Source organism: Bufo bufo, chromosome 6, assembly GCF_905171765.1.
Source record: "Bufo bufo chromosome 6, aBufBuf1.1, whole genome shotgun sequence".
Lineage (NCBI taxonomy): Eukaryota > Metazoa > Chordata > Amphibia > Anura > Bufonidae > Bufo > Bufo bufo.
In genome coordinates, this window is record NC_053394.1 from 294,505,211 (window position 1) to 294,525,134 (window position 19,924).

The window sequence follows — 19,924 nt, forward strand, 5'->3', positions numbered from 1 at the left end:
TGCATTCTTGTGAAGGAGGAGGATAGATTTCCTTTAGTCTCAGCTATATAGTATGTAATTTTTGTCCATTTCCTTCACCACTACGGTAATTCCACTGATTTCCACTCAGTGGGTCAGCTGCTAGTCTGTCTGTCTGAGCAAACTTTGTGATGTACTTGAAAGCTCCATGTGTAAAATAAAATAAAAAGTGCTCCATAACCTGTCACACATGTCTGCGTGCCATGCTGGTCCACAAGGGAACCTCAGCCATGTACTATATCCCCATGGGTACAGATCCTAGTAGTCATATGTTATGGAGTGGAAGTAATTGCCCTCCTCAGTTGCGCAGCTTTAGTACAGGTCACCAAAGTTCGATTTTTCCACATTATGCATCCATTTGTTGTAGTATATATATATTTTTTTAACTAAGTAAGACCCATTTTCATGTTTGGACATCCTACCTCGAGGTTGCAATGGCTTTATATGCTCTGTCTTCATCATGGTCCGTGGCTGATGGACTGATCTAATCGACTTTCTAACCTTGCCTGTTGTAAACTTTTTGGATATGCCCAAAGCCTTGTGATATTAGATCTCTTTGGGGAGACTATGCGTGTAGTGGGACAATTTAAAAAATTTCTCTTAAGTCTCTTTACGATCAAAGATGAAGGTGAAAATTATCATTTAGGTATGTTAATAGCTGAATGTTTTGCAGCCTGAAGGGCCATCTCACATTTTAGGCTGATGAGACACTGGGACATGTTATATCATGCGTATTATGGTTGCCTTGGGTCTCCTCAGTCTTTTTTTTTTATTTATTTTTTTATACATTTCTAATCATCCTATGTTCAAGTAGCTCTTTAATAGTCATCTTTGTTTCTAGGAGGAATGCAGGCTCTGGGAAAACATCTCACTAGCTCCAGCCCTAGGCTTGTACAGAACTGCTTGTGGACTTAAGAAACTTGTCTGATGTCGCCACTAAACAGGTGAGGAACTTGACCATCATTGTAAAAGACTAAGATGTATGTTCAGTTGATATCTGCTTGTTGCCATTTTTTGGTCACTAGGATGTCGGCCAGGCAGAACTTAATGTTGTAGTACATGGCTACTCTTCACCCAGTCTGTTATTAGCTGACTTTTAAGATGGTTGGTGGTTCCCAACTGTCTATTGAAGGCTCTGAATGGTGTCGACATTAATACTGAAGAAAATGCTCAGGTTTCTGACCAGTCATTTGTTGTCACGTCTGAGAAGGTCCATACAGAAACCATATTAAGGTTTTCTTTGAAGATGTGATGTCTTCAGAGAATTAAATGGTTTCCCTGTCTTACAGTAGTGAAATGTTCTGACAAATTCTGGCTATAATAAATTACGCAATATTGTATTATAAGGAAGTGGTCAAGGCAGCGCTGTACACTTGTGTTATCAGCTCTGTCACCTCTTTTTGGGGGACTGCATGTGACATATGGACCTTTTGTGTCATGACAAGCTGTCATAAGCAGATTCATGACACGTACAGGGAATAATAATGACTCGCAGCTTTTTTTTTAAGCTGAAATTCCAAAATGGTAAAAATGCCTAATAAGTCACATTCGTTGAATAGGTTAAGTTTTCCAGAAATAACATCTTGTTCATTTTCATTTGTCCCTCCCAAACTTGGTCCGACATACCAGTGGGTTACAGCTGAATTTATGCTGATTGATCCCTTTCCCACCTTTAATCAGGTCTGAAAGAAATTGCTAGCAGCAGACTGGTTGCAGCTCAGCTGCTGGATCCAAAAATTCACTTGTCCAAAACATCCAAATTTTGGATCCACAGTCCAGGCAGGAAAAATTTGACAGCGTCCAGATGTGAATTAACATAATTTATTCACCAATCCCACTCTCAAAAAAATGCAACATTTTCTACTTCACTAAGGCTACTTTCACACTAGCGTTTTACTTTTCCGGCATAGAGTTCCGTCACAGGGGCTCTATACCGGAAAAGAACTGATCAGTTTTATCCCCATGCATTCTGAATGGAGAGTAATCCATTCAGTTTGCATCAGGATGTCTTCAGTTCAGTCGTTTTGACTGATCAGGCAAAAGAGAAAACCACAGCATGCTACGGTTTTTTCTCTCGGCGAAAAAACTCAGGACTTGCCTGAACGCCGGATCCGGCATTTTTTCCCATAGGAATGAATTAGCTCCGGATCCGGCATTCAGAATGCCGGATCCATCGTTCCGGCATGCGCAGATCGGTAAAAATGTGAAAAAATATACAAGACGGATCCGTCGGTCCGCATGACAAGCGGAGAGACGGATCCGTCCTTGCAATGCATTTGTGAGACGGATCCGCACCCGGATCAGTCTCACAAATGCCTTCACCCTCAGTTCAGACCTGAGCGTTTTACAGCGCGTTCCTATGCGCTGTAAAACGCTCACAAGGAGAAACCAATGCTTCCCTATGGGAATGGTTCTCACCTGGGCGTTTTACAGCGCGTACGATCGCGCTGTAAACGCCCGACGCTCAAACAAGTACATGAGCGTTTTTTTTTTGGGCGTTTGTCGCACGTTCCCGTACATAGACTTTCGGGAACACGCGACAATGTGTGTTCACTTGTCTCTGTATGCGCGCTTGTAAACGCCCGTACAATCGCGCAACAGAGCGCTCCTTTCAGAACGCTCTGGTGTGAAACCCAGCGTCAGTCAGCGGCAGATCGGTGGATCGGCGGGCAGTTCCGACGACTGAACTGCCCGCGGATCACACTGCCGCAAGTGTGAAAGTAGCCTTAGGTCATTGTCAAATAATATATAATCATATTAATTTACATCTGGATGCTGTCACATTTTTATTTCTTAGACCATGATGTAAAAATGAAAATCGCCCATTCTATAGTAAATGGCAATCTCTTTCTAGAAAGAAAAGCTAGAACCACATGGATCCAGCGATCTCTCCATTCATTGCTCCGATTTGTTCTGCTAGATTATTTCAGACTGGTAGCTCGGGGGCATGACTTTTTCTGCTGCAACTTTCTACCCATTACAGCTCATAGGGTATGTCCTTTCTGCTGCAGTTTCTGCAACCTGTAAATGTCACAGCATCTAACAGAAGAAGGAATAAAACGGAGCATGTGTGACCACCTCAACAAAAATAATTTATTGAATAATGCAGTAGTTATACAAAAATTTTAATTACAAGTAATTACATAAGTATTCAGTTCCAGTTGCTAACTTGAAACATGTGAAATATTTTTCATGGGATAACCCCTTTCACCAGATCTACTGGCTATGTGTAGGTCATTCATATCTCTTAAGGTGCCCATGATGTTGGTTAAGTGTTCATTCGGCTGACAGCGATTCCTCTGACTTCCCTCAGCTGTTTTCAGAGTGGTATATCTTCTGTGGGAGAAAAAGATCAGGCGTGCCGAAATCCAGAATTCCCGATTCTGCTTTCCCGCAACCTTTTATTTCAGGAGTGTTGGGACAACCCTCATGCCAAGATCAATGGGTTGGGCCAACTGTCCCTTTGGTGTATGGGCACCTATAGGTTATGTTCACATACAGTGGAAATAAATCTGTTGTGATTGGCTATTCCGCTGCTAACCCGCATGGGTTCCGTTCACATTATGCAGCAGATTATGACAACCCTGTGAAAGTCTTCAGCTTTTCCACAGGATAATGAGCACGCTTCGGATTATTGCTGTGTGGGGATAGGGTTTTACTAACCCAATCTGCATGTATTGTACTGTTAATTGCTACAGATTTGGACTGCAGAATTGGTACTGCAGATGTGCAACAATTCTACCGCATGTAAACATGGTCTTGGGGTCGAATCATGCAATCCTGATAAGATCTCACCAGTTGTGGAAAGGATGAATGTCTTCTCTGTATCTGGTTTGACCATGCAGTGCTCCAGACAAAAAAAAATAAACAGGAGCCATTGGCCTCCTAAATTGAAAAATTTAGGAGCCAAATACATTTTTCGTCTACAAATTGAAAATATATAATTATAGTAAAAAAAAAAGACTTGGAGAAGTGAGACGCAGTCATAATAATGAGCGAGCACTACATATTAGGGGTGTCACAATACCAAAAAAAACATTCCGCATTTTATGGAATGTCTGGCCCTTAATAGAACAGTCCTATCCTACTTATTGGGAGGACAAGATGACACGGGTATTTTTTTTTTTTTTTCCTTTTACAATGTTCACTGCATAGAAGATTTTTAAAATATTTTAATAGTTTGGACTTTTCGGACGTGGCGATATGTAATATGTTTATATATTTTATAAGTAAAATTGGGAAAGGGGGTGATTTATACTTAATATTTTGGTGTTTGTCTTTTTAAACTTTTTTTTTTTTTTTTTTTTTTATACACTTTTTATTTACTAACTATTAGCCCCCTTAGGGGCTACAACCCTTGTCCTATTCACCCTAATAAAGCTCTATTAGGGTAAATAGGACTTTACACTGTCCCCTGCTGCCTGGGCTTTGTGCACACGGCAGCAGGGAGCTTACCATGGCAGCCAGGGCTTCAATAGCGTCCTGGCTGCCATGGTAACCGATCGGAGCCCTCGCGATTACACTGCTGGGGCTCTGATGGGAACTGCCTCGGAGGGGACCTGTGGCCACTGCACCAATGATTAGATTACATGGTGCGGGGGCGCACTGCGCCACCAGTGTTTTTAATATTTAATACTGGGGGAGGGGGGGGGGGCCCACTGCGCTACAAATTATATTAATCACCCACGCGGGGCAGCGGATTGCAGCTACTGTCATAGAGGTCGGGTGCCAGGCTATGTGATTCTGCAGCCAGCCTCCGCCTCTTGTATTTGAATTAATGGGTGAGTTAACATCATTGGTGGAGCAGTGGCCACAACCCTTCCCCTCCTCTTCCCCTCTGTATTTTTATTGATGGCAGCAGCGGCACAGGGGAGGAGGGACTGCTTCCTTCTCCCCTGTGCTGCTGAGCGAACGCCTGCGCTGGGGCTCCCATGCACCGCCGCAATATTCAGCGGCAGCCCGGTGCATTGGCGACCAGGCTAAAAAGCCTTGTCGCCATCTGCAATTTGAGGCGCATTGGCGACCATTTTGGTCGCCATCTCTAGCGCTGCCATGAAGTTAGTCTTTTCCACCTGCACTACCTAAGGGTGCATTTACACAACTATATGTATTTTGCGGTCCACAAAATGTAGATGACGTCTGTGTTGCATCCTTTTTTTGGAATGGACGTACTGATGTGGATACAGCACAATGTGCTGTCCACATATTTTGCGGACCCATTGAAATGAATGTGTCCACATCCGATCTGCAAAAAATGTGGATCGCTTGAATACGGATGTGTGAATGGGGCCCAATTCTCATCTGATCATAGGTATCAAGCTATAGACTGGGGTCATGGCCAGAATTGTGTGTGTTTATATATATATATATATTTTACCCCAACTGGATGACTACTTTTAATGGGAGTTGGCATCCATATACACTGACAGTCAGGGTCCATAAATATTGGGACATCGACACAATTTCTAACATTTTTGGCTCCTATACACCACCGCAATGTATTTGAAATGAAACTAACAAGATGTGCTTTAACTGCAGACTGTCAGCTTTAATTTGAGGGTTATTTACATCCAAATCAGGTGACGGTGTAGGGAATTACAACAGTTTGGCATATGTGCCTCCCCTTGTTAAGGAACCAAAGTAATGGGACAATTGGCTTCTCAGCGGTTCCATGGCCAGGTGTGTGTTATTCCCTCATTATCCCAATTACAATGAGCAGATAAAAGGTCCACAGTTCATTTCAAGTGTGCTATTTGCATTTGGAATCTGTTGCTGTCAACTCAAGATGAGATCAAAGAGCTGTCACTATCAGTGAAGAAGCCATCATTAGGCTGAAAAAACAAAACAAACCCATCAGAGAGATAGCAAAAACATTAGGCGTGGCAAAACAACGGTTTTGGAAACATTCTTAAAAAGAAGGAACGCACCGGTGAGCTCAGCAAACACCAAAAGACCAGAAGACCACGGGAAAACAACTGTGGTGGATGACCGAAGAATTCTTTCCTGGTGAAGAAAACACCCTTCACACAGTTGGCCAGATCAAGAACACTCTCAGGAGGTAGGTGTATGTGTGTCAAAGTCAACAATCAAGAGAAGACTTCACCAGAGTGAATACAGAGGGTTCACCACAGATGTAAACCATTGGTGAGCCTCAAAAACAGTAAGGCCAGAGTTTACAAACGACATCTAAAAAAGCCTTCACAGTTCTGGAACAAACAATCCTATGGACAGATGAGACCAAGATCAACTTGTACCAGAGTGCTGGGAGAGAAGAGTATGGAGAAGGAAAGGAACTGCTCATGATCCTAAGCATTCCACCTCATCAGTGAAGCATGGTGGTGGGCAATGTATGGCTGCCAATGGAACTGGTTTCTCTTGTATTTATTGATGATGTGACTGCTGACAAAAGCAGCAGGATGAATCTGAAGTGTTTCGGGCAATATTACTTGCTCATATTCAGCCATATGCTTCAGAACTCATTGGACGGCGCTTCCCAGTGCACTATGGACAAGGACCAAAGCATACTGCAAAAGCAACCAAAGAGTTTTTTAAGAGAAAGAAGTGGATTGTTCTACAATGGCCAAGTCAATCACCTGACCTCAATCCGAATTGAGCATGCATTTCACTTGCTGAAGACAAAACTGAAGGGAAAATGCCCCAAGAACAAGCAGGAACTGAAGACAGTTGCAGTAGAGGCCTGGCAGAGCATCACCAGGGATGAAACCCAGCGTCTGGTGATGTCTATGCGTTCCAGACTTCTGGCTGTAATTGACTGCAAAGGATTTGCAACAAAGTATTAAAAAGTGAAAGTTTGATTTATGATTATTATTCTGTCCCATTACTTTTGGTCCCTTAACAAGTGGGAGGCACATATGCAAACTGTTGTAATTCCTGCACCATTCACCTGATTTGGATGTAAATACCCTCAAATTACAGCTGACAGTCTGCAGGTAAGGCTACTTTCACACTTGCATTCAGAGCGGGTCCGTCTGGTATCTGCACAGACGGATCCGCTCCTGTAATGCAAACGCTTAGATCCGTTCAGAACGGATCAGTTTGCATTACCATGAACAAAAAATATATATATTTTTTTTTTGTTCATGATAATGCAAACGGATCCGTTTTGACTTTACATTGAAAGTCAATGGGGGACGGATCCGTTTGAAAATTGAGTCATACTGTGTCAACTTCAAACGGATCCATCCCCATTGACTTACATTGTAAGTCTGGACGGATCCGTTTGCCTCCGCACGGCCAGGCGGACACCTGAACGCTGCAAGCTGCGTTCAGGTGTCCGCCTGCTGAGCGGAGGACAAAAGGAGCCAGACTGATGCATTCTCAGCGGATCCGCCTCCACTCAGAATGCATTACGACTGGACGGATCCGTTCGGGGCCGCTTGTGAGAGCCTTCAAACGGAGCTCACAAGCGGAGCCCCCGAACGCAAGTGTGAAAGTAGCCTAAAGCACATCTTGTTAGTTTCATTTCTAATCCATTGTGGTGGTGTATAGAGCCAAAAAATTTAGAAGTGTCACTGTCCCAATATTTATGGACCTGACTGTACCTGCATTACAATCTTGAGTCAGTGATGACAGCCAGTGTAGATGATCCCATAAACTGCTGGCTTTTATTGAACCGGCCTCATTTCCAGTGACGGGTTGAAGAACAATATTCCAGGCAGCAATTAAACCAAACATGGGTGTGTAGACCTGAGAGACTGCACACACCTCACATGTAAGCCTGCAGAGGTGTGCAGTTTATGAGCAGACCACACCTCAGCGTGTGTTGGAACTCTCGGCCTTTGTGTCCTCTCCCATTTGTCACCACTCACGCCTTATTTCTTACTGCATAATCCGGAAGAGCGGATACATATATGTATTATTGGCATCATCTGTGATTTAAAAGGAGGGATTACTTCAAGAACTAGACAGCAGCTTAATACCATTATTCCTCTTTAATATCCTTCCTGGAGTATCTTGGTGTTTTTAGACAGTTTTTGCCATGCTTATATTGAAATTCATTCCATGAATAAAATTGACTTTTTCATCTAGAAATGTAAATTGTAATGTAGAATCCTTATAATGCGTCTGCATTTCTTCCAGAATTATCAGTTCACATTTTACTTGGTGCAAAGAAAAAAAGTTGATAAGTTTATCTGGAAGCAATCAGCAAGCAGCTGTTATCGGATCTGATTCAATGGATTTATATAACTTGCAGTGTATTTGTTTCATGAGCATGGATGCTGGTATCATTTGTGCGTTAATGAGCAAATGAGATCCTCAGCCCGCTCAGGACCGTAACCGTTTTCTGTGAATGCTGTGGCATACTAGGAGAATAAAAAAAGAACTGTTAGAAGTTGGCCTTCTTGTTGATGGCATCCAGACCCCATAAGGCTAACATTAAAAACAATTGATATTAAAAACAGACACTGGAGATTTATCAAAACTGATATAAAGGAAAACTGGCTTAGTTGACCATAGCAACCAATCAGATTGAGCCTTTCATTTTCCAAAGGAGCTATGACAAATGAAAGGTGGAATCTGATTGGTTGCAATAAGCAACTGGGCCAGTTTTCCTTTGTACCACTTTTAAAAAATCTGCCCCACTGTTTTTTTTTTTTTTCTTTTGTGTGGCCATTCTGCATTTGTCTGAATCCATTTTCTGGCTGTTCTCCTGTTTTTTTTTATTGGCCATTTTGCATCCGTTTTTCATGGCCATTAAAAAACATCCCAACCCCAGCAGTGCCCTCAATATAAATTATACACCGCCACAATGGCCACAGTTTAAATAGCCACCATAATACATAATGAACCCCTGTAGTGCCCCCAGTGTCTATAATGCCTCCCCCATGTCTATATATTGCCTCTCACAGTATCCATGTATATAAAATGACCCCAATAGTACCCTTCAATATAACTATTGGCCCAGTAGTGCCCTCCATTCTGCAGGGTCCTATTTAAATAAATAACTCCCCTCAACCATTTGAACGTGAGGGAGCTTAACCTGAACCTCCCAGCTTTGTGATGTCACACTATATATACTGAGGACACTGCAGGGGTTGGGATGTTTAAAAAAAAAAAAAAAAACTCACCCGCTGTACCAGTGCTGACACTTAGGCCCCTTGCAGGTGAGGGGATTAGGTCTGGATGCGTTCAGTGTAAAAAAGGAAGCAAGGTCATTCAGTTTAGTATGCGATGTTCAGTTTTTATCGCGCGGGTACAATGCGATTGTATGCGTTTTGCACGCGTGTGATTTAAAAAAACTGAAGGTATGCAAACAACATCTTTTAGCAACCATCAGTGAAAAACGCATCGCATCTGCACTTGTTTGCAGATGTGATTTTCACGCTGCCCCATTCACTTCTATGGGGCCAGCGTTGCATGAAAAATGCAGAATATAGAACATGCAGTGATTTTACACGCAACGCACAAGTGATGCGTTAAAACCAACGCTCATGTACAGTCGTGGCCAAAAGTTTTGAGAATGACACAAATATTAGTTTTCACAAAGATTGCTGCTAAACTGCTTTTAGATCTTTGTTTCAGTTGTTTCTGTGATGTAGTGAAATATAATTACACGCACTTCATACGTTTCAAAGGCTTTTATCGACAATTACATGACATTTATGCAAAGAGTCAGTATTTGCAGTGTTGGCCCTTCTTTTTCAGGACCTCTGCAATCCGACTGGGCATGCTCTCAATCAACTTCTGGGCCAATTCCTGACTGATAGCAACCCATTCTTTTCATAATCACTTCTTGGAGTTTGTCAGAATTAGTGGGTTTTTGTTTGTCCACCTGCCTCTTGAGGATTGACCACAAGTTCTCAATGGGATTAAGATCTGGGGAGTTTCCAGGCCATGGACCCAAAATGTCAACGTTTTAGTCCCCGAGCCACTTAGCTATCACTTTTGCCTTATGGCACGGTGCTCCATCGTGCTGGAAAATGCATTGTTCTTCACCAAACTGTTGTTGGATTGTTGGAAGAAGTTGCTGTTGGAGGGTGTTTTGGTACCATTCTTTATTCATGGCTGTGTTTTTGGGCAAAATTGTGAGTGAGCCCACTCCCTTGGATGAGAAGCAACCCCACACATGAATGGTCTCAGGATGCTTTACTATTGGCATGACACAGGACTGATGGTAGCGCTCACCTTTTCTTCTCCGGACAAGCCTTTTTCCAGATGCCCCAAACAATCGGAAAGAGGCTTCATCGGAGAATATGACTTTGCCCCAGTCCTCAGCAGTCCATTCACCATACTTTCTGCAGAAGATCAATCTGTCCCTGATGTTTTTTTTTGGAGAGAAGTGGCTTCTTTTCTGCCCTTCTTGACACCAGGCCATCTTCCAAAAGTCTTTGCCTCACTGTGCGTGCAGATGCGCTCACACCTGCCTGCTGCCATTCCTGAGCAAGCTCTGCACTGGTGGCACTCCGATCCCGCAGCTGAATCCTCTTTAGGAGACGATCCTGGCGCTTGCTGGACTTTCTTGGACGCCCTGAAGCCTTCTTAACAAGAATTGAACCTCTTTCCTTGAAGTTCTTGATGATCCTATAAATTGTTGATTGAGGTGCAATCTTAGTAGCCACAATATCCTTGCCTGTGAAGCCATTTTTATGCAACGCAATGATGGCTGCACGCGTTTCTTTGCAGGTCACCATGGTTAACAATGGAAGAACAATGATTTCAAGCATCACCCTCCTTTTAACATGTCAAGTCTGCCATTTTAACCCAATCAGCCTGACCTAATCATCTCCAGCCTTGTGCTCGTCAACATTCTCACCTGAGTTAACAAGACGATTACTGAAATGATCTCAGCAGGTCCTTTTAATGACAGCAATGAAATGCAGTGGAAAGGTTTTTTTGGGATTAAGTAAATTTTCATGGCAAAGAAGGACAATGCAATTCATCTGATCACTCTTCATAACATTCTGGAGTATATGCAAATTGCTATTATAAAAACTTAAGCAGCAACTTCCAATATTTATGTAATTCTCAAAACTTTTGACCACGACTGTACACAGACCCATTGAAATGAATGGGTCCGGATTCCGTGCGGGAGCATCACGCGTTGCACCTGCACGGAATACTCGCTCGTGTGAAAGGGGCCTTAGTGTACCTGCTGGTCTCTGCTTCTCATTTTCATCTTGGCCACACTAGGTACCTGTTCAGCCTGATATAGGTCAAAGTGATTACTGAAGTAAAATTTTATGGTGTATTCATATGGGACTGATAGCTGCAATTTTGCAGCTAATCTGCACCATCTAGAGCAGGGATGCCAAACCTGCGGCCCTTCAGCTGTTGCAAAACTACAACTCCCAGCATGCACGGATGGCTATAGGCTGTCAAGGCACAATGGAACTTGCAACAGATGGAGGGCCGCAGGTTTGGCATTCCTGATTTAGAGTATCTTAGAGCCACATCATGTCTGATTTCAATGTGTAGACTGAAATCCACTGCGAAATGCACAACGTATCCTCATGTGAATGGGTTATTCCCCGTGTGGACGTACCCTTAGGCCTCTTACAGAGGAGCGAGTTTTCCGTGCAGGTGCGTTGCATGAAGTGAACACATAGCAATCCTGTCACATTCATATCAATGGGTCTGTGCACATGAAGGTTTTTTTTATTTTTTTTCTCACGCATCAGTTCTGCGTTGCGTGAGAATCGCAGCATGTTCTACATTGTTTTTCACACAGCCCTGGCCCCATAGAAGTAAATGGGGCTTCAGTAAGAAAACGCATTGCATCCAGATTTTTTTTTTTTTCCCACTTTTTTCAATGAAGGTTGCTAGGAGATGTTTGTAATTCTGTGAAAAACGCATCAAAACTGATTGCAGCCGCGCGGAAAAAACTGAAACACTGAACGCAATTGCAGACAAAATTGACTGAACTTGCTTGCGAAATGGTGCGAGTTTCACTGAACACATTCTGACACGATCCGTATCGTTCGTGTGAAAGGGGCCTTAGTATTGCGTTTTATAGGCTAGCATAAGCAGTATTTGTCCCACGTCACAGGGAGCGTTGTACTGAGGAAGGATAGTACACTGCACGTAGCCTTCACCTCGCTGGCTCTCTGAGCACTGTATGGCAGAGTAATAAGTCTGTAGATTATATTCCGAGGCTCCTCATGTTGGTCACAGGCCAAAGTTCACATTTGCTAACTTTCTATTCGTAGTTACAGTATTTGCTTATCACTTTCATTTGCAGGAGGGCCTGGACAATGTGCTGAAGATTCTGGTCAACCAGCTGAGCTCAGATGATGTCAACGTCCTGACCTGTGCAACTGGCACTCTGTCCAACCTGACCTGCAACAACAGCCGCAACAAAACTCTGGTGACCCAAAGCAATGGGGTAGAGTCGCTGATCAGCACCATCCTGCGGGCAGGTGACAAGGACGACATTGCTGAACCTGCCGTCTGCGCTCTACGGCATCTCACCAGCCGTCACCCTGACGCAGAGGTGGCTCAGAACTCAGTGCGACTTCACTATGGCATCCCGGCCATCGTCAAACTGATCGGCCAACCTTTCCAGTGGCCGCTGGTCAAGGTAAGATGAGACAGACTTGTACAGCTCCTGTTTAACACAGTCATTGGTCTTCAGTGAGCTCTCCCTAATGGTGGCTGTGGGCAGCAAGAACTACATTGCCCGAATGTTTCAGTCTCTTGCCTCTCTTCTGTAATATAACTGTTTGCTTAATTAATAGGCAACCATTGGCTTGATCAGAAACCTGGCACTGTGCCCTGCCAATCACGCCCCACTTCATGATGCTGGGGTCATTCCTCGTCTGGTGCAGTTGCTGGTTAAAGCTCACCAAGATGCCCAGAGACACGCAGCTTCAGGAACCCAGCAGCCATACACGGTGAGTCTTAGATGAGAAATCATGACATGGGGGAACATGGTTTAGGAATTTCAGTCAGTAGGACTGCATTTGTTTTGCTTATGTGGTGATGGTCGGTGGCCATTTCTGAGCTATCTCAAGCTTAATGTTCTTTTTAAGGGCTCATGCAGATGAATGATTTTACTGTCCAGGTGTTATCCAGGCGTAGTGTAGACCGCACCTGGACTGAACGCTCATCCATTAAAGTCAATGGGCCAGTTCCCTTTTCCTGCATCACTGGTCCATGCAGACAAAATGGCAGCATGCACCATATAGCGCCAATTTTCTCAAGACTCAATCAAGTGAGAGTCTGTGAGGAAAAAGGAGCAGCACACCGACGCCATCTTTGTCATCTCTCAGAACTTTTTTCCGATCGCTCATCTGAATAAGCCCTAAAATATGGCTTAATGGACAAATCATAAGCACAACCCAGTAAGTAAGGGGGACAACTTTGTAGCCTTAACGCTGGGTTCACACCTGAGCGTACTGTATGGAGCGCTCTGTATGCGCGATTTTATTGGGCGTTCCTATTCGCGGCCGGCAACAAGCAAACGCCCATTGTCGCGCGTTCCCGGAAGTCTACGCGCTGTAAAACGCTCAGGTGAGAACCATGCCCATAGGGGATCATTGGTTCTTGCCTGTTGAGCGGTTTACAGCGTGTAGGAACGCACTGTAAAACACTCAGGTGTGAACCCAGCCTAAAGGTGGAAGTTTTTTGTTTGTTACTGCATTTTATTCATTTTGGGCAATTTTTTTTAAATCACCACTTTCTATTTTACAGCCTTCATGTTTAGTGTATTCGCAGACTTTTGAACTTTTTTTAATTTTATTTTTTTCAGTAAAAATTTTTTTAGTTTATTTTTTTTATCCATCAGGGAGCTGCTCTGACAGCTCTATGTGTAGCCCTCATCTCTGAATTCCTGACAGCTCATAAACATTCACTTAAATGGGTAATATTGGTAAAGATAATGATGACCTATCCTCTGATAGGTCATTGTTATCACATTGGCGGGGATCCAAGTCCTGACAATCCCGGCAGCTTTCAAAACTGTGTACATCGTATAGCAGCTATGCTTGGTAATGCAGCATTATTGACTTCAACAGGGCTGTGCTGCAACTGCTTTGAATTCCAGGAGGCGGTCCTATCAGTGATTGACAGCTCTCTGTATTCACAGTCATAGGAGGAAGGCTGTCAATCGCTGATAGGACCGCTTCCTGGACATCAAAGCCCGGAATGAGCAGGAATTTAAATGTATGACAATGTTTTACTGAATCTTTTCCCATAAAACTAGATATTGATCTGCTCAGCTCCTCCTGCAGATTATACTGAATAGTCATGGTGATAGGTTTCCTTTAATACAAGGCACTTACTAATGTTATCGTGCATTATACATATATTATACACTGCTTATATCCAGAGCTTACATCCACACTGCAATCCAGCAGCAGTGGCTGTGCTTGCACACTATTCTTTCCTATGTCATTTTCTTATACTGTGTAAGCACGGCCACCACTGCTGGATTGCAGGATGGTCGTAACCCCTCGATACGAGCAGTGTATAATACAAAGAAATGAATAGAGCCAGATACACTAAGACTTAAGGTTATAAAACTGTTAAAATTTTAAGAACAAGTGAAAAAAATGACACTCAAAATGAGTCAAATGCGATGAAGAAAAAAATTGCCTCTGAAGGTATTCATAGCTTTCAAATCAGATTGTTACTGTGCATTAGATTTCTTTTGAAGTCGTGCTTGGATTGTTCTAGACTTAAAGTGGTTGTGTTTGATTGGAAAAACATGCCAGGAGAAAGGATTGTGCTTGTTGGAATCTCCGCATGCCCTATCCTTTGTTACTGCAGGAAATGAGGCAGCGGCTTATTCCCTCCCATTGAAAAAACATGCATGCAATTTAGGAGTTTTACAGAATTCGAAAAACATGGTGGTTTTCTTCCAAAAATGGTCCTGCAGCTTAGTGCCATTGAGGAGCTGCGCACAGGTGTGGTGCGATCTATGGGAGGAAGTTCATGTTTTTGTACGCCTGGAGGGTTGCAAGAAAGTGGCCATAGACTGGTCTCGCGTAGAAGAGGCTCGCCTGCAGTTTTGAGTCCACCCCTGGCATAGTCGTGGGGGGGGGGGGGGGTTGAGGGAATTCCAATCTGCGTTTCCTTGTTTCTCGTTAATCATTTCCGCTGGCTCCTTCCTCATGCATGCTGCACCTTTTAGTTCAGCAGCGACCCGTGTTGCTTGCCCTTGCTGCCCGCTTTCATTTACACCGCTGTTAGTTTAGTTTGTTTCTAAATGTTTTATTCAGGGACAGGCAGAAAGTTCCTATCGTGTCCCTAACTCCAGTCACCCTGAATGTTGTCACCATCCTCTAGATCTGACAACATGAATTTTTCATCATCAGCCGTTCCCTCGATTCATTGTGCTAAGTAGAGTGGAAAACAGGCCAGTTAGTCGTCATCTGCTGTCACATACTATTTCCCCAGGATGGTGTCAGAATGGAGGAGATTGTGGAAGGCTGCACCGGAGCCCTGCACATCCTGGCCCGAGAGCCCATGAATCGCATGGAAATCTACAGGCTCAACACCATTCCCTTGTTTGTACAGGTAAGGACTCTATACACTGCCTTCTGCAGGATTCATTTGTGACGGGAAGGATGAGTGGTGGTGTAGGCCTCCTATGTGCATATCCTGTGGGTGGGTGGTTGCTTCAGTTATGGGATCACATATTAAAGGGGTGGTTTCATGAAGACCCCTTTCCATCCCTTCTCCTTAATGAGCTGGGCACAAAGACCCAGTGGAGGCAGAATACTTGCCAGAATAGCTGGAATTACAAGCTAAGGGGGAGGGGGGGGCTCACATAGGCGTTTTTAATTCCAGTATAGCTTTCTGTTATAACATGCTTATAATGGAAAATAATGGAATTGATATACTGGAAACCAAACGGAAACCTTTCCGTATTATTCCATCCTCGTATACTTTAATGGATAATAAATAACGGAAACCAGCATTCTGTCTGGTTACCGTTATTTTGTTAGGGGGGAAAAAAAGTCATGTCCTTTCAGTTTGGTTTTCGGTAAATCAAATCTGTTTTTTTTTTTTTTTTTTTTTTTTTTTATAAGCATGCTATAACGGAATGGAAAACGTCTGTAGATCTCCCCCCCCCTCTATCCTCATCGGCTTGCCATCTCTGTGTTGGTAGATGACTATTACAATATTATAATTTTTAAATAATTTAAATAGATAATTCTGCAACTTTGATTTTCTTTGGCCCCTCCCATAACTTCAAGGGCATGTATTAGCAGATTTGTACCTGTGAAACTGGCTGACCTGTTACATGTGCACTTGGCAGCTGAAGACCTCTGTGTTGGTACCATGTTCATATGTTGCTAAGAAAAATGAAGTTTTTTTTTTAGATATGCAAATAAGCCTCTAGGAGCAACAAAGGTGTTGCCATTGCTCCTACAGGCTCATTTGCATATATTAAAACTTCATTTTTCTCAGCAATGCCAGTTTCATAGGTACAAATCTGCTGACAGATGCCCTTTTAAGTAAAGGACTTGTCTGATTTTTAGGAAAACGGCACCATTCTTGTCCATGGCTGTCTGGTATTGCAGCTCAAGTTGCAATACCAGACGCTGCCCATGGTGGTGCTGTAGCTGAAACCACCCCTTTGTTGTCTGAAGTTAGATGTTTGGCTATGTAATATTGCAGGAAGGTGTATGTCACGTTGTTGTGACCACACGCTATATAAAACTAAAAGTTGGCTGTTATAGCCCATTAAAATATGTGGTCTTCCTCGGATGGTGATTTATTACTCTACAATATAACTTGCATCCATCACTCTGTGGATGCTGTATCCTTGGTTATATTAGTCGCCTCACTGCGTGCCCTCTTCCTGACCTTGGCCATTAGGCCTTTGTGATGGGTGCTGGATGTAAGGAATAAGTGCTGACTAATGTGGCAGCCGCTCTGCAGAGGAAGTGTTGTGCGGCAGCCGTGCCTGGATCTTCCAGAACTAGCCTCTGCACGAGGTCATTGATTAGTCGGGAATTTCTGCGCTGGGAGCACACCGCCTCATTAATTAGTCATTTGTACATCTAATTGCTCCATTAACTTGATCCTTATTTCCGGGATGTTGCTGGGCAGGGTCATTGTTAAAACAGCGATGACTGATCAATACAAGGTATAGTGGATCTGCTTCTAGGATCTTTAGTGTAGATATCCCTTAATGGTCCGCCTGCAGCGGGGGATGGGAAATGGGGTAGCTGCCTCTAGAAATTAGGGATTGGTCAAGGAGAGGAAACTACTGCGTTATTGCTGGTCTGTTTAGGTAGGCCCCATACATGAATGGACTGTATGGCTGTAACAGACCTGTCTACACAGGAGGCAGAGGCCATAATGGAGTGGATGCTGAGAGGCCTAGTAGGGTCCGTAGTTGGTGGGACCGCACCACTATCTAAAGCAGGGGTGCACAACCTGCCGCCATCAATGCTATCTTGGGCAGCCCCTAACCAACTGGTAGAAGACACATGTCTGTCTTGTGGTTGCTCACATGTATTTTTTCATGTATTCTCCCATTTAGATGGGAGCCCCGGAAGTGTAGCCGGACATTTATGGTATATACTGTATGTTCAATATGGCAGAAATACAGTATTTCAGTTGGTCATACCCATTTATTTTATTTTTGGACCTAAGGATTGGTTCAGTCTGACAATGTGGCCCCCAACCAGAAGGTTGCGCACCCCTGAATCTAAAGTGTACTAACATGCACACTTGGCTGAGATGGGAGGAACATCTGTCGGCTGAACGCTCTAAGGCCTCATGTACACAACCGTATCAGTTTTACGGTCCGCATATCATGGATTCACAAAATTCGGGTGTGATCGGGGTTTTTTTTTTTTTTTTTGTGGACCCATAGACTTCAATCAGTCCGTGGTCTGCCTCTTATGGACATATTCTATCTTTTTGTGAGATGGACACACTGATGCGGAAAGCACATGGATAATCTGTGTGCTTTCTGTCTGTATGTCTGTTCCGCAAAAAGATAGAATATCATGTCCTATGCTTAGCCACAGAATGCGGACCATTGAAGTCTGTGTGTCTGCAAAACACGCAGATGCAACACGGACGGTGTCTGTATTTTGCAGATCTGTAAGTTGCAGACCACAAAATACATACTGTCACGTGCATGAAGCCTAAAGAGTATGGTCGGCTTTACACAGGATGAGAAGAACGTCTGTGGGGAAATATTTTATTTAATTTTTTTCAGAAAGGGAAACTAGCAGAAAGTTCTAGAGCTATATGTCAAAATAACGCAATACAATGCCTTTATACCGCCACGTAGTGCTCAGATAAAGGTGATCAGGTCCCAGGTTTTTAAGCCAAGCATTGGAGACTAGTAGTTAGCTTCTACCATGAATTCTCTCCAGGAAGTGTGGTGGAACCAAAGGGCATTTGCCCCTTTTGTCCTCCCTAAAATCCAGCCCTGTTTCTAAATAAAAGCCTCATAAACTGGAAGTAGGAATGCATAGTCCAGTACGCATTGTATTCCGGTGAATGACTGACTGTTCTCTAACATATTATGTTTTGCCCCTACAGCTCCTGTACTCTCCAGTGGAGAACATTCAGAGAGTGGCGGCAGGAGTGCTGTGTGAGCTGGCACAGGACAAAGAGGCGGCGGAGACCATAGATGCTGAGGGAGCCTCTGCTCCGCTTATGGAGCTCCTGCATTCCCGCAATGAGGGCACGGGTAATTAGTTCAGTTTCCCCCACATATGGGGAGGGAGTGGTCTGTGGGTCCAGATCGGTTAACCATGGTTCTCCGTCTTGCTCTCCAGCCACCTATGCTGCCGCTGTCCTGTTCCGTATCTCCGAGGACAAGAACCCTGATTACAGGAAGCGAGTGTCTGTGGAGCTAACTAATGCAATCTTCCGCCAGGACCCCGCAGCCTGGGAGGCGGTAAGTAATCAGCGCTCCGTTGGATTAGCTATAATGACTTTGCTATTTATGTGCCTACTCTTAGGTTTCCCAGGCACGTTCCATATCTGCAGATCATCTGACCTAATTCCTTTTTATTTGTTGTAGGCTCAAAGCATGATCCCCATTGGAGATCCTTATCCAGACGGTAAGTTGTAGAACCTACTGTTCCTGGCTGTTGTCATTCTTTAAGATGTAACAGAGCAGAGTTTGTTGTTTAACTCTTTCTTGTATTCACCAAGACATGTCGTTAAAAGGGTTAGTTGATTTAGAAAACCTGTTTTCTGATACCCTATAAGGGAAATATTATTCCTCTAACTCCTCACGGCTTGCCAAGCACAGTGCTGTATAGGGGCTGTGCTTGGTATTGCAGCCCAGGGCCATTCATTTGGACGGACCTGCATATAGACCATCAATTTATCATGAGGGTATTGTCTGAAGTCTGTTTTCCTTGAGTTTATGCTGAAGTACTTTATCAAAATGGCATATCTTTAATTCTTGGTTTTGTCTGGAAATGCTACTATAGTTTTCTATATTCAGTTTCCTTTTCTGATAGCTTTTCATTTTCAGGGATGAAATTTCCTTGGGCCACGTCTAGTAGTTTACAGCTCATTAGGCATGTCCACACTCCAGCTCTGCTGGCTAGGAACTCACTAACTAGCGGGTAGGACCATCACATCGCCAACTGCACTAAGGCTGCCACTTAACTTTTGGCTGCCTATAGAAAACCAATTTGGATGCACAAGAGAAGCATACATATATCACAATGTTAACTCTTTCAACATACAAATAACTCCATTAGCAGTGATCCACTGGGTCACTGCCCTATTGAATTTTTCAAAGTCATTGACCCTTTAATATGCAAATGAGGCCAACAGAGCGATCCACAGAGTGTCGAGTGTTCAGGCTCTTGGCCATAATCCCTGCCTAATGCCTCCCTTTGTCTTGATTGATGGCTCCTTTGCTCTGATATCCATGATCTTAGCACTGTAATATCGTACATGTGCAGTGTCTTAGCGGAATGGTGCATGCGCAGCACTCTCCAAGCCATTTGCA

General features: G+C 43.6%; 1 protein-coding gene across 1 annotated transcript in view; it reads left to right on the forward strand.

The window, feature by feature from the left end:
* Positions 1-19,924, forward strand: part of LOC121005251 (junction plakoglobin) — a 37,739-nt gene that overhangs the window by 10,213 nt on the left and 7,602 nt on the right. The window contains 8 exon segments of the mRNA XM_040437872.1: positions 860-928; positions 931-962; positions 12,218-12,556; positions 12,714-12,869; positions 15,376-15,495; positions 18,490-18,640; positions 18,729-18,850; positions 18,977-19,016. Of these exon segments, the coding sequence (XP_040293806.1) occupies positions 860-928; positions 931-962; positions 12,218-12,556; positions 12,714-12,869; positions 15,376-15,495; positions 18,490-18,640; positions 18,729-18,850; positions 18,977-19,016 (1,029 nt within the window).